Consider the following 12,434-nt stretch of genomic DNA (forward strand, 5'->3'; position numbering starts at 1 on the left):
ATGACCATTCATTTCACAAAAGCTATCAGACAATCTGATAAAAGACATTCGTTCTCTGTGTCAATAGCTCATTGTTTTCACCCCTACGTACACATGCTATAATTCTGTTCAAAGTGAAGAATCTGCACTCTCAGTTGGGCCTCCTGGGACCATAGTTTAAATATATCTGTATGACACCCAGGAAATGCTGGAGAGGTGTATAAACTTACACAAATCTGATTTTGTGAACTAACGGTGATGTTCTTACCCTGCATGTTTATCACAATCAAAACAAAATTGCTAGGATACAACCTCAATTTGGTGTTCTGGTCCATTCATTAGCAAAAGTCATATTTAAAAAAAAAATTGTGGTATTCTCAGTGAAACTTGCAACTCCGTTCTCAGTGTGTGAGAAATACCACAAATTTACCAAGACAACCAGCCAGTACAAAAGAAGTAAACAGGAAGGGAAGAGACAATACTAGAGTAAAAAAAGCAAAATGAGCAGAGAAGAAACAGCAACAGGCAAAACGGAGAAGAGACCTATCAAGACATAACCCATCCTGTTGGCCATTGTATGCTTCTGTCACAGAGTGGCTACTTTCCACCACTATTAAACTACTGTCAGTCTTCTGCTGCACTTGCCCAGTTCTCCTCCATCACTTCTCCTTCCACTCTCCATCTTCCCTCTGTCGGCCCAGGAACTGCCACCTCTGCTCCCACTAACTATCTTATCCCTTCTCCATAATCCCTTTTACTCAGCTGCTAATCACTTCCCAATCTCTAGAATTAAAAAAGGCCAAAAACAAATTACTGTTGTAATGTGCAGTGGTCAGAAAGCATAACTTTAAAGTTAGTGTATCTTAATTTGAAGACATGCAATTAATATTAGCAGCATGACCACACCTGCTAATCAAAAGACACTAAACATATTGCTCAGGTTAAAGTCATGATCTCTCATGAAGATTTCCTGAATTACTAAATGTTCCCAGAAACTCTTTTTAAAGTAACTTAGATATGAAAGACTGCTGAAAGGGCATAATTTGTCTGTCACTTCTTTTTACACTTTTTACTGTGGGAGGACAAGGCTTCCTATTTATGATTATTTACACAAAAAAGTGACATTGCATATTTGTATGTACTATGATGGTTATTGCATGCACAGCTAATATCCAGTCCCACTTTTGCGAGTGAGATTGGCAAGCAGGCACTGTTCTTACTCAAACGTATATGGTCATATATTCTAAGCAAGTAACCCCTTAAATTTTGTGTTTTTTTCCTATTTTACAGGTAACCATTTTTGTGACCTTACAGTAAAAATTCTGCCATCTTCAAAAACAGAGACAGCATACTTAAATCCCAGGGTTTAGAACTAGAACTACATGATTTGTTTGACTTAAAGTAAATCTGTATATGATAATTACAGTGATACATGTTTTTGAACACCTTCCATTAACACTGTTTCTCAAAGTGTAGGGTGAACACCCAACATGGCTCAAAAGATATATAAAATTAAGATGTGCAGACCTTTACTATCATATTGCCAAGTTATGAGGGAGAATATTGGTGTCATTTTCCTGAATGTCAAGTATCAGAGGGGTAGCCGTATTAGTCTGTACCTGTAACAGCAGCAAAGAGTCCTGTGGCACTTTATAGACTAACGGACGTTTTGGAGCATGAGCTTTCGTGGGTGAATACCCACTTCGTCGGATGCATCCGACGAAGTGGGTATTCACCCATGAAAGCTCATGCTCCAATACGTCTGTTAGTCTATAAAGTGCCACAGAACTCTGCTATTTTCCTGAATGGGGCTCAGTTTTGAAAACTGTGGGAAACAGGGCACTAAGAACAGCAAAAGCACTGCATGTCCAGTTTGGTTCCAGTCTAAATTTTATCTGTGAACCCGTAGAGACTGGGGCCTGGGCAATCAAACCTAATAGTTAGAGTCAGGAACTAGAACCAGAGTCAAGAGTCAAGCCAAGAGCCAGAGCCAGTACCAGAAGCCAAGCTAGGGATTGAATCTGGAATCAGCATCAGAGTACAGTGCAGAAGCAGGGGTCGGGGGGTGAGGCAGGAAAGCAAGTATCAGGAACAGACAGGGGTCTGGGATTAGGAGGGCAGGAACAGAAAGACAGGGCTCAGGAATCAGACAAGTTAGGCAGGATCCCTAGCAGCAGCCAGTAAGAGATTCATTTAATTACTCAGACAACTTCCTGTGCCTCTTTCTGGTTTAAGGACTGCGTCACAGCCAATGGGTGGGACTGGACATCTCCCCCAGTCAGGAGCTTCATGGGTAGGCCCTTTGTGAGGTAGAGCTTCACAAGCCCCCTTCTCTTCTAGTTCAGGTGAGCTGCTGGGTGGTGGCCACGGGCTCAGCACCACCTGGGGAATCCATGGGCCCGGGTTTGAGGTCCACAATCACTCACAGAACCTGACAAGGGTTAGGTTCAAACTTTGCTGGCAAAGAAATTCTTGCCTTGTGTTTTAAAACTGAGAATATACTGCATTTCAGATTGGAAGCCTCAATGCTCCAAGTGACATGGTGCATGTGATCAGGAGTAATCCTGCTCACCAGAAGCCATCTTCCTTAGCATCACAGAAAAAGAAACTGCATTTTAAGTTAGAAAATGTATTTTTCTAGCTCTTTTGTCTGGCCAGTGCCTAACGCAGGCAATGGCTGGTAAGTTTATTACCTTCTCCAATTCTCCAAGTTACTGAGAACACTCTTATTTTAGCTATATTTGGAAATACCTGTCGCTTTGTATATGAAATATTATGGTGTCCCCATTTTTTGCATAATCTTTAATTCTGAGAGACTTAAATACAAAATTAGTTTAATTCAGTGTAATATTGTTACTCTATTAAAGATGTTTTAAGATCTGAAGTCAAAACAATTGACTTGCTGTTTGCGAGATCCTTACCTCCTCCGTGGACTGCGGTTCTGGGAGAACTCTGAATCACTGTCCTTTGATGTTGAAGAACCCTTATACGTGTAAAAAACATCCTCTGTTTCTGTAATATAGGCAATCTCATTTGTAAGGTTGTCTACAGATGAGTGTCGTGGTTTACGAATCTCATGACGTAGTCTAGGACTCCTCCTTATGGGAAACACGTGAACACAAGTTGGTTGAGACAGAATCCTTCGTAAAGCTTTTTCAAAAGTGACTAATTCCATTCTATTGCAATACATGCCCTGAGATCTAAATTAAAGGACACAGTAAGTTTTACTTCAGTGACAGAAAAATTGGTTGAAATGACAGAAGTATAGGGCTGGAAGGGATCTTGAGATGTCATTAAGTCTAGCACCCCGTGCTGAGACTGGATAAAGTAAAGCTGGACCATCCGTGACAGGTGTTTGTCTAATCTCTTCTTCAGAACCTCCAATAATGGGGATTTCATGACCTCCCTTGGAGGCCTATTCCAGTGCTTAACTATCCTAATAGTTAAAAAGTTTTTCATAATATCTACCCTAAATCTCCCTTCCTGCAGATTAAGCCCACTGCTACTACTTCTACCTTCATGAGACATGGAGAACAATTGATTATTTTCCTTTTTATAATCAACCCATGACATATTTGAAGACTGTTATCATGGCACCCCCTTCAGTCTTCTTTTCTCAAAACTAAACATGCCCAGTTTTTTAGCCTTTCCACAGACATAAGGTTTTCTAAAACTTTTTTCATTTTTGCTGCTCTCCTCTGGACTCTCTCAATCTGTCCATATCTTTCCTAAAGTGTGGCACCCAGAATTAGACACAGTACTCCATCTGAGGCCTCACCAGTGCAGGACAGAGCAGGATGATTACCTCCTGCATTTTACATACAACACTGCTGTTAATACACTCCAGAATGATATTAATGATCATTACATATTTCTGAAAATCTTGTGACCATACAATGTACAAAGTGCAGCAAATAAACTGAAACCTGTAATACAAATGTGCTTTGACAAGGAAATGAACTGATTGATTTTTCCCTGAAATATGATATAACGATCAACTTCCTTGGTAGATTACTTGTTTTAAAATAACAGACTTTTTAAAAAATATATACAGACTATATTAAAATATATACTATGTCCTGTTTTGTAAATGTACAATGAAATTGAGCAATTTGCCTTTATTTTTTGTAAGGCTGAAACTTTATTTACCAAGTAGGGGTAACAGGAGGAGACCGAGAAGGCAGGCTTTTGGTCTCTAGATGTTCAACCGATAAAGATCTCCTCATAGTTGGGTTCCATACCATCCCACCTATGACTTTTCTGCAGTAGTGGCTGTTTACAGACCTGAAAGGAAATAAAAATACCCTTTATATAACTGTTTTACATAGAATACGAAAATCAGTTACATTTATGCAAATTAATTTCACAAGTACCGATTAAGCCTTTTGTAGTTTCTACAATTGAAAGGAAATGCTTCAAAACTCCCAAAAGAAAAACAATCATTTTCATTTCAGCAAGGTATCCTGGGTTCATTAATTCATATCCAAATTGTTTTCTTTTTTATTACATTAGATTGATAGAAATGTCTTTCTTCCTTTGTTTTAGAAATCTGAATTCCAATCTAGTTAATAGATGTAATTATTGACAAATAATTGTAATGTTGTCATTATTTTATTTCATCATTGCCTAAACTCTCTCAAAAACTTTAGATTTTTTCTTCATTTAGGATCTGGTTCTGCAGCACTTATTTACATGTAATTCTCATTTAAGTTACTGGAAACTGTATGTATAAAGACTGGTAGAATAGGGCAATGCATATATACATAATTAAGAGCCTCATTCTTAAATATGTTTGTTCAAATGTTATTCTATGGAACTTATACACACCAATTAGTGTAACTATTAGAAGGAGTAAGTTTTCATGTGCTTATTAAAGCAATAATGGCACCATCAGCTTTAACACCTAATAATTTGGTGGGGGCGGGGGAAGTGAGCATTATGGTGAATTATAGGACAGTCTTGTTTATGTGCTTTTTTATTTAATGTTATGTTAGCTAATAGTTAGCCACATATCTAATTTTTTATTTTTATCCTAGTTCCAGAAAGAAATGCCATGCTCCACTGAGGTTGCTTATTAAGTCAACAGCAGCAAGCAGAGAGAGTAGCAGGAGACAGGTTGCTAATTTTTTTAATTTCTTTGGTAACAACTGCTAAGATGCTCTGCACTTAAGAGTGAGTCATGGAGAAAGTCCTACACTTCTCATGAAAACTGTAGGTGGAGTGGGGGAGGTAACAGTGATGTGAGGTCTGGGATCTGGAACTGTTCCAAAAATAAGTCGTGCTCAAATGAAGGATCAGAAACTATAAGGTCCATTTTCTCATAAATGGTCATAGCAGATAAATGTTCTATCATTAGAAAGCAGTGATTCCCAGCATTCCAACAACACCCAGAATGGATTAATAGATTTTGTGATTTATGAGCTCTTCTACCTTAAAACTCTAACAGGTCACTCAGAATAGCACTGCTTTTACAGCAGTTGTCTAGATCACACTAGATCTAAATCCCCGCAGTAAGATCCTTAGATTTCTGCGGTATGTTTCCTGAACTCTATACATTATTTAGGTGTTATCCTTCCTTTTTTATTTTCTAACTGTTTTACCATTTCTTTCCTGTAAAATTCAGGAGGTCATATTGCAAAAAATTATCATTTTATTTTTCCTCTTTGGGGACAATTTGTGATACATAACAAAAGGACAGAGGGAAATAATTTTAAGTTTGGAAGCAGCTCTCGTTTCCTGCTGTGATAGTTTATATCAGCTGAGAATCTACCCTCTGGCTCTGTGCTGGACAGAACTTGCATGGCATGGGTTAAGATTCATACCTTTGCAAAGCTACGAAGCCTGGAGCATATGGTTTTCTAGCACACAATACTATCTATGTATGCAGTGGATTGTTGGATACAAACAATTCTCCCTCATTCTAATAAAACAATTATGTTTAGTTTTCCAGGAGTTTTGCTCTCCAGGACACATGGTAGTTAAATAGTTTAAGTTTATCTATTGGGTGTTTTTAGTTCTCATCAAAGGATGTGTCATCTATGGTTTTAAACTTCATTTCAAAGTTGACTTGAAAAGCACAAATGGAAGTGGAATTGAATGTATCCTATTCTCATATTTATAGATTCCAAGGCCAGAAGGGACCATTGTGAGCATCTCAGCTGACCTCCTGTATAACACAGGCTATAGAACTTCCCCAAAGTAATTCCTAGAGCAGATCTTTTAGAAAAAACATCCAATCTGAATCTCAAAAAAGACCTCTATCAAGTTGTTAAGATATTCCATCATCCTGTTTGACTTGAAGACCTGTATGAGAATGGGGGATATTTTGGGTGTTTGTTTGGGGTTTTTTTTGCTTTAGAACCATGCTCATTTGCTAGGATGGGGCTAATCTCCTTTAGAACCCATGGTTATTATCCATTTTTTAAAGTTTGTGTGCTCACCTTGTTACTGAAACTGAAGCCATGTGTACTGTAATTGTTCTGGCTCAACTCCCAGAATGATAAGAGTTCCAGTAGCTAGTCTATTATCTTAGACAAAGGCCATGTGATTGGCAACAGTTCATTCTTTGGGCAGAAAATAACAAATCTTACATTTAACTGGAATAAGATAATTTAATAAAGTCCTTTAAAGCTGACAAAATAATTTTAATTACTTAGAAAAATGGCAGAAATCTCTAGGTTTTTTTTTCATATTCAATGTATTGATGGAAACTGGAGCCTCGGAGTGTTTACCGCTCTTGAAAAGGAGAAGGCAGCTTGCTTAAAATATATACTAAGGCTTTTAATGAGTGTGCTTTGTTGAAGTATAGAACCCATTACGTCAAGACGGCACAAGATTACCAACACCATCCAGGAGAAATGGAAAATATTTTAAACTTACACATGCAGTGTCAGGAAAAAGATGGAGGGAGGGCTGACTGTCAAAATCCTCCAACTTTTAAGAAAGGCACCTCAAACTTCCTAATGAAAAGCGTTTGGTACAGTATCTAACAGGGCTGTCAAGCGATTAAAAAAATTAATCAATCACACTGTTACACAATAATAGAATACCATTTATTTAAATATTTTTGGATGTTTTCTACATTTTCAAATATACTGATTTCAATTACAACACAGAATACAAAGTGTACAATGCTCACTTTATATTTATTTTTTATTACAAATATTTGTGCTGTAAAAATAAAAGAAATAGTATTTTTCAATTCACAGAATCATAGAAGACTAGGGTTGGAAGAGACCTCAGGAAGTCATCTAGTCCAACCCCCTGCTCAAAGCAGGACCAACCCCAATTAAATCACCCCAGCCAGGGCTTTGTCAAGCCGGAGTTTAAAACCTCTAAGGATGGAGATTCCGTAACCCATTCCAGTGCTTCACCACACTCCTAGTGAAATAGTTCTTCCTAATATCCAACCTAGCCCTCTCCCAATGCAACTTGAGACCATTGCTCCTTTCACCTCATACAAGTACTGTAATGTAATCTCTTTATCATTAAAGTTGAACTTACTAATGTAGAATTATGTACAAAAAAAATTACTGCCTTCAAAAATAAAACAATGTAAAACTTTAGAACAGGGGTCGGCAACCTTTCCGAAGTGGTGTGCCGAGTCTTCATTTATTCACTCTAAGTTAAGGTTTCCCGAGCCAGAAATACCTTTTAGCCTTTTTCGAAGGTCTCTTTTCATAAGTCTATAATATATAACTAAACTGTTGTTGTATGGAAAGTAAATAAGGTTTTTAAAATGTTTAAGAAGCTTCATTTAAAATTAAATTAAAATGCAGAGCCCCCTGAACTGGTGGCCAGGACCCGAGCAGTGTGAGTGCCACTGAAAATCAGCTCGCGTGCCGCCTTTGGCACGCGTGCCATAGGTTGCCTACCCCTGCTTTAGAACCTACATCTCCATTCAGTCCTACTTCTTGTTCAGCCAGTCACTCAGACAAATAAGTTTGTTTCCATTTGCACAAGATAATGCTGCCCACTTCTTGTTCACAATGTCACCTGAAAGTGAGAACAAACATTTGCATGGCACTGTTGTAGCCAGCATTACAAGATATTTACGTGCCAGATGTGTTGAAAATTCATATGCCCCTTCATCTTCAACCACAACTCCAGAGGACATGCATGCATCCATGCTGATGACAGGTTCTGCTTGATAACAGTCCAAAGCAGTGAGGATCGATGCATGTTCACTTTCATCATCTGAGTTAGAAGCCAGTAACAGAAGTTGATTTTCTTTTTTGAGGGTTAGGGTTCTGTAGTTTCCGCATCAGAGTGTTGCTCTTTTAAGACTTCTGAAAGTATGCTCCACACCTCATCCCTCTCAGATTTTGGAAGGCACTTCAGATTTTTAAACCTTGGGTCGAGTGCTGTAGCTATCTTTAGAAACCTCACATTAGTACCTTCTTTCCATTTTATCTAATTATTTGTCTGAGTGACTGGCTGAACACAAAGTAGGACTGATTGGACTTGTAGGCTCTAAAGTTTTATGTTGTTTTGTTTTTGAGGGGAGTTAATATAACAAAAAAATCTACATTTGTAAGTTGCACTTTCATGATAAAGAGACTGCATTATGGTACTTGTATGAGGTGAACTGAAAAATACTATTTCTTTTGTTTATCATTTTTACAGTGCAAATATCTGTAATAAAAATAATATAAAGTGAGCACTGTACAATTTGTATTCTGTGTTGTAATTTAAATCAATATATTTGAAAAAGTAGAAAAACATCCAAAAATAGTTAATAAATTTCAATTTGTATTCTACTGTTTAATAGTGTGTTTAAAACGGCAAGTAATCACAATTAATTTTTTAATCACGATTCATTTTTTAACCACGTGAGTTAACTGTGATGAATTGACAGCCCTAGTAGCTAATAATTGACAAATATCTCAGATTTAAAACACTTTATAACCAATGCTGAGAAAATGTTTTCTAGATTTTTCAATTTTTCTCCTAAATTGACTTTGATCATGAGTTCTCCAAAAGAGACTAAAGGTTCTCTGAGTACCCTCAATACTTGAATTTTCCTCTCAGTTTACTTGCCTTTACACCTCTCTAGCAATTGCAGGAGAAGATGGGTATATCAATTTTTTTTTTAAAGAAGGTCTTTTATCCTAAAATAAAAAATTCTTCAGACAAGTTTTTTGCAATTATATGGAATAACTACAGCAACTAGATCGTATGCTTCTTTTCTCATAGCAGGTATAACTGTGAAAACTAGGAAGATTTGAAAGATTTGGTTTTATTTTTTATTTTTGTTTTAAACTGTTTTTTAAACTGTCTACAAAAATCCCTCTTTAAGCTTGATAAGCTAAAAATGGGCAATAGCAATTACTTTGAAATAAATTTATATTTTTGTTTGAGGATCTTCTACGAATACAATCCCAGACAGCCTAATTTGTGATGTTTTTATTCTACTGGCTATCAAATTACACAGTTTTCCACTGGGGGGGGGGGGGGGGGGAGAGCTGCCCTCCCTGTAAGTACTAAATAAACTGCACAGATTTACATGATATAACTATCAGTATTTATAGTAGCAATTTAGAAAGGGTGAAGAGTATATTTATACCAGTGTATCATCCTTTTATGCTTTTCATTACAAGACTCCTATTGCGTAAGGAAGAAGGATTTGTCCCTTCATCAAATAAATTCTCGAGAAGCTCAATCTGTAGCCTTAATACTTCTGTTCTAGAAGTGCCATGGAGGCATTATTAATCCCATTAGAAAGATAGACAAACAGTACATTTTCAGATACTGATGCTTAAACTGTACCTGCAAATAAGAACCTCGGAACACAACTCTTTCATATGGTATGATTTACCATACCATATGAAAGGTGAGGAAAGGGACAGGTGAGCAAAGCCCACAGATAAGTGGAGAACATGAAGACTTGGGAGATGGGTCGGAAATAGGAGGGAGCGTGGGCTATAATGGCAAAGAGAAAGGAGGGTTGGGGCAAAACTGGGAGGCAAGATCAAATCAGTATCTTAGATGCCTAGATACAAATGTGAGAAGTATGGGTAATAAGCAAGAAGAACTGGAAGTGCTAATAAATAAGTACAACTATGACATTGTTGGCATCACCGAAACTTGGTGGGATAATACACGATTGGAACGTTGGTGTGGATGGGTACAGCTTGCTCAGGAAGGATAGACGGGGGAAAAGGGAGGAGGTGTTGCCTTATATATTAAAAATGTACACACTTGGACTGAGATGGAGATGGACATAGGAGACAAAGTGTTGAGAGTCTCTGGGTTAGGCTAAAAGAGGTAAAAAACAAGCGTGATGTCATGCTAGGAGTCTACTACAGGCCACCTAACCAGGTGGAAGAGGTGGATGAGGCTTTTTTTAAACAACTAACAAAATCATCCAAAGCCCAAGATTTGGTGGTGATGGGGAACTTCAACTATCCAGATATATGTTGGGAAAATAACACAGCGGGGCACAGACTATCCAATAAGTTCTTGGACTGCATTGCAGACAATTTTTTATTTCAGAAGGTTGAAAAAGCTACTGGGGGGAAGCTATTCTAGATTTGATTTTAATGAATAGGGAGGAACTTGTTGAGAATTTGAAAGTGGAAGGCAGCTTGGGTGAAAGTGATCATGAAATCATAGAGTTCACAATTCTAAGGAAGGGTAGAAGGGAGTACAGCAAAATAGAGAGAATGGATTTAAGGAAGGTGGATTTTGGTAAGCTCGGAGAGCTGATAGGTAAGGTCCCATGGGAATCAAGACTGAGGGGAAAAACAACTGAGGAGAGTTGGCACTTTTTCAAAGGGGCACTATTAAGAGTCCAAAAGCAAGCTATTCCACTGGGTAGGAAAGATAGAAAATGTGGCAAAAGACCACCTTGGTTAACCACGAGATCTTGCATGATCTAAAAAATAAAAAGGAGTCATATAAAAAATGGAAACTAGGACAAATTACAAAGGATGAATATAGGCAAACAACACAGGAATGCAGGGGCAAGATTAGAAAGGCAAAGGCACAAAATGAGCTCAAACTAGCTACAGGAATAAAGGGAAACAAGAAGACTTTATCAATACATTAGAAGCAAAAGGAAGACCAAGGACAGGGTAGGCCCACTGCTCAGTAGGGAGGGAGAAACTGTAACAGGAAACTTGGAAATGGCAGAGATGCTTAATGACTTCTTTGTTTCGGTCTTCACCGAGAAGTCTGAAGGAATGCCTAACATAGTGAATGCTAATGGGAAGGGGGTAGGTTTAGAAGCTAAAAAAAAAAACCAAGTTAAAAATCACTTAGAAAAGTTAGATGCCTGCAAATCACTAGGGCCTGATGAAATGCATCCTAGAATACTCAAGGAGCTAATAGAGGAGGTATCTGAGCCTCTAGCTATTATGTTTGGAACATTATGGGAGACGGGAGAGATTCCAGACGACTGGAAAAATAGACTTTCATTCATTTCTTCAGAAAATCAGCAGCCAGCAGGTCCTGCTGCACACTTACTACAGAAGAGTTGAAACTTCCCATCTTTCCACAGTTATACCGAATTCAGAAGAGCTTGTTTTGCAGGAGCTCCTGACCTACCAAAGTTCCAAATGCTTAAATATGTTCTGCATTGCATTGCTTTTTTTGAACAAAAAACTCTTCCAGCTATACTTATTTCCTAATAATTTGAAAACACCAATTCCTTTGGTAATAGCATCCAAGTATTAGAGTAAATCCTAATGTATTATAAAAGATTAATTGAAAATTTTTTGAAAATACTATCCATTTAATGTAGAGCATGATACAGATTTCAGTTTTAAACTCAAACCAATTTTGAATTATGCAGGATTTGTTAGTGTATTTTTCTGTCTACTCTTTTTTCTTATGAATGTTAAAAATAACAATATTGCAAAAAAAGTTCCTTACCTCTGTTATTAACATAACCTGAGATTATTAAAAGTAAATGTAAATTTTTCATCTTTAAAACTTCTTATTTCTCTCAACTTAGAAAAGGAAAACAGACAAGTCCGCTTCGCAAAAATATTGTGTCATTAGTTTCATGTCACTTTTACTTTCTGGTTCTCTTATACCTTTGTACAAGGTTGAACTATGTAGGTTTTAAACCATACTGGTGAACCAGGTTTAAATCCAAAGAACTTTCTTTTTTTCTTTTTAATTTAATGTCATGAAATATTTCTATAAAATGAGATTCCATAATAAGGATACCATGCTACAATTCTATGCCTGTTTCTACCTGGAGATCTCAAAATGCTCTGCAAACAACAAAACTTCAAGAACTGTCCTGTGAGGAATTAAGTTCCTCTTTATTTTACAGTTGGGGAAACACACACAGTGCGGTTCAGTGACTTACATACGAAATATATGATAGTACTGGAAACAGGATTCAACTCATGAACTACTGTCCTGAGCTTTCAACTTTGTGTAGAAAGTGTGTACAAGACTTGAAAATGATTTTTTAAATTAAATAGAAAGTCATATCTTGAGGC

At 37.3% G+C, this 12,434-nt stretch overlaps 1 protein-coding gene across 6 annotated transcripts in view; it reads right to left on the reverse strand.

Annotated features, from left to right (window-relative positions):
- The window catches only part of PTPN3 (protein tyrosine phosphatase non-receptor type 3), a 341,924-nt gene that overhangs the window by 111,637 nt on the left and 217,853 nt on the right, over window positions 1-12,434 (reverse strand). For 4 of the 6 annotated variants that reach the window (XM_065584007.1, XM_065584010.1, XM_065584009.1 and 1 more), the window contains 2 exons: window positions 4,129-4,263; window positions 2,901-3,077 (listed from right to left, as the gene is read on the reverse strand). In XM_065584007.1, coding sequence (XP_065440079.1) covers window positions 2,901-3,077; window positions 4,129-4,263 — 312 coding nt within the window. The remainder of the gene's footprint in view (window positions 1-2,900; window positions 3,078-4,128; window positions 4,264-12,434) is intronic. The other 2 variants (XM_008169326.4, XM_065584011.1) reach the window with 1 other exon arrangement.

This window comes from Chrysemys picta, chromosome 2 (assembly GCF_011386835.1).
Source record: "Chrysemys picta bellii isolate R12L10 chromosome 2, ASM1138683v2, whole genome shotgun sequence".
Classification (NCBI taxonomy): domain Eukaryota; kingdom Metazoa; phylum Chordata; order Testudines; family Emydidae; genus Chrysemys; species Chrysemys picta.